Raw genomic sequence first — 3,053 nt, 5'->3', positions numbered from 1 at the left:
AAAAAAAAAAAAAAAAAAAAAGAGGAGGAAGAAAGTGGAACTAGAGACGCCTTGAAAGAGCGACCACGGGATGGTACGATCTAGGAAGATGCTTCCTTGTCGCCTTGGGACATTTCTTACATCTTCCTCTTCCTCTTCTCGCTTCTTTCGAGGCGGAAATTTTAAACGGTATGTCGGATGTAAACGGATGTTCAGTTTATAAGTGAAATATTATCGATAAAATTTTTATTTGTGTGGGTGTGTGTGTTTTTTTTTTCATTTCATCAACTACTTGAAAGATTGCCTGTAAAATTGAGCAAATTTAAAGGTATCCAAGATAAAAATTAATAAAATATTTAACCTATAATTTAAGCGTGTAGTAATTGAAATTATTATAAAAATGAAAATAAGAAATAATATCAATAGGATTTACTTATTCGATTCATATTTGTTATTTCTATTCATTTCTTTTTATTTCTATTTTTTTATGGAATTAAAAAATAGATTTTATTAAATTTTGTGCATCTGATATATGTCACACGCCAATTTTAAGGAAAGAATTTACTCCTATTTTTAAAAATACATAAATTTATAGTACTACAATAACTAGAAGGATTTAAGAAAGCAATAAATTAAAATAAAAAAATAAAATTCCTTACGAGTCGCTCAAACTTATAATTTAACCAATCAAATTTAACTTACTCGAATCTCCATCTTCTCATCTCATCATCCAAAATCTTTTCAAAAGAAACTATAAAACCCAAGACTTTCCTATTTTCCTTAGCCTTCTTCATAAAATAAAATCACCCTCGTAAAGAAAACACAAATCTCAAGATCGCGAATCAGGAGAGGAAAAAAAAAGCACCTTGAAAAAAAACACTCAAAATTACCCAATCAATCTTAAATTAAACACAGATAAAATTTCCAAATACACAGAAAACTCATTTACATTTACCTTGTCTCGATCCCGCTATTCACGAATTTCATGACACCGACACAAATCGTACATACAGGGCGGTTCTTGGAACAATAGCCGCCTATCTCGCGTTATTAAGAACGCCTCGATGAATCCGGAGGTTCGAATAGTCGGCGTGAACTAGGCGGAAAGTTCGATACAATCACCGTTGCTCGGTGATGCGGTCAACTTGCCGCTTTGAACAAAGACATTTCCCGGCCGAAACTTAACTTTGAGAAGTCTTGGGACGAGGGTGGTAAACCGTGATTAGCGGCGGGGGTAGCGCGAACCTTCGAGATGCGAGCACATATACACATACACACACATACGCATATCTGGTCAGAAGTTGGCTCGAGAGTTTTGGAAAACGATGTCTCGAGCAGAGAGATCGAGAAACCTCTTTTCGAGACCGTTGTGAAAGTTTTTCTTCGAATTTGTTCTCTCTTGTCTTACACTATTGATTCTTTTGCTTTTCTCTCGCGAAGAAGAGAAAGAAAGGTGGATGATAGAAAGAGAATTTACTTTTGAAAGTTTGTCTTCTTCTTCTATTATGAGAATTTTTTGATGTGGAATTGTTTAATTGTTGTGAAGAGGAAAGATTCTTTTCGAATCTTTATTGTGAAACTTTTTGAGATTTTTTTTTTTTCTTTTATTATTTTATGGATATTGTGTTCAACGTTGAAAAATAATATTGTCGAGTATCAGTGTGTTTCTGAAATTATTTCTGGATACACAAGAAACGGTAAATTTTAGGAAAATCCAAGAAGAACTTTAATAATCTCGTTTGAAACTTTATGGATCTTTAGCTTGAGATCCTGCAAGATTTATGATGTTCTTAAGTATCTAAATTTTTGTCATAATTTTATAAGACTTATACTTATTAGATTATATTATAGATTTATATTGGAATATTAAGAATTTTCCATTGTTAACTTTCCGTTCGAATTTATGGGGAAAAAAATTTATTTCAATAAAAAGTGTGAATGAGATTAACGTTATCGAATCGTTTTCCAAGAAACAAGCAACGGAAGAAAAAAGTTGTTTTAAAGAAAATATTATTTAAAGAAGGGATCTTTCCCAGGAAAATGATCGTTCATGTAAAAAAGAGCGAGCTTTCGAGAAAGCCAAGGAAACTTTTAATCACTTTAGAATGCTCTTTAATTTAACACTTCCCCCACTGCCCCCTCCCCTCTCCCCTCAAGATCCAAACTTTTTTCCCGGAATCACGAAAATTACATTACAGCATAAATCTCCAACTCGACCAACTTTTCAAATCAAATTTTCCAATCTCTCTGTTCTTCCGTTCATTTCGTTTCTTTTTCGCGAAATTCAATTCTTTATATATATATATACATAAATCAAGAAATTGATCGTAATTGAAAAAAAAAAAAGAATCGAAATCTGATCCGTTGATTTTTAAAAAAAATATATACGAGATTTAAAGTTTCATATATATATAAACGAAAAGAAAAATGGCGAATGAGTACTCACAGATGACGGTGAGATGAGCGTTGGCACGGATCGATTTAATGCGCAAATATGGTCCAACTTGGCACTGATATTCCCCATCGTCGGTCAAAGAAGCCTGTGTGATCTGAAGATTGTAAACTCCTGTGCTCTGATCGCCTATTAATCTCAATCGCGGATGCCCCACGATTTCTCCATCTGTAAAATTAAACGTATTAATTTATTCGCAAATTTGAAGTCTTTAAGAATGATAAAATGGTTTTCTAATTATATTCAAATTCGACGAGAGTTATCATAAATATTTAAGCTTTTTTGACTTTTGATTTTCGATTGATGAAGTTAATAATATAATTATACTTCAAATTTTATATAATTCTTGAAATATTTTCTTTAATAAGAATATGTCGCGAATTTACCTTTATTTTAATCGAAATCCATGTCATTTCGTTTAAAGAAAAATGTTGAAGAAATGTTCAAATCAAAAAAAAAAAGAGAGAAAAATAATCACGAGCTTTCTCTTCTTTTATAGTGAAATGTTGTTATATACAGTTTTAACTATAACATAACTGAAGAACAGTATTACCGTAGCTTAAATATTTTTCACAAAGATTTTTCATTATTATTATAACTTTAAAACTAATTATTTTTAAAT

The 3,053-nt window shown here is 31.4% G+C and overlaps 1 protein-coding gene across 6 annotated transcripts in view; it reads right to left on the bottom strand.

Annotated features, from left to right (window-relative positions):
- LOC102681738 (nephrin) overlaps positions 1-3,053 on the bottom strand; it is a 164,932-nt gene that overhangs the window by 69,494 nt on the left and 92,385 nt on the right. For all 6 annotated transcript variants that reach the window (XR_004150681.1, XM_031511005.1, XM_031511002.1 and 3 more), the window contains exon 3: positions 2,426-2,599. Coding sequence is in view for 4 of the 6 variants with exons in the window: in XM_031511002.1 (XP_031366862.1) it covers positions 2,426-2,599 (174 nt within the window). In the remaining 2 variants the exon portion in view is untranslated. The remainder of the gene's footprint in view (positions 1-2,425; positions 2,600-3,053) is intronic.

Source organism: Apis dorsata, unplaced genomic scaffold (genome assembly GCF_000469605.1).
Source record: "Apis dorsata unplaced genomic scaffold, Apis dorsata 1.3 scaffold_272, whole genome shotgun sequence".
NCBI lineage: Eukaryota > Metazoa > Arthropoda > Insecta > Hymenoptera > Apidae > Apis > Apis dorsata.
This window is presented reverse-complemented; position numbering and strand designations above follow the sequence as displayed.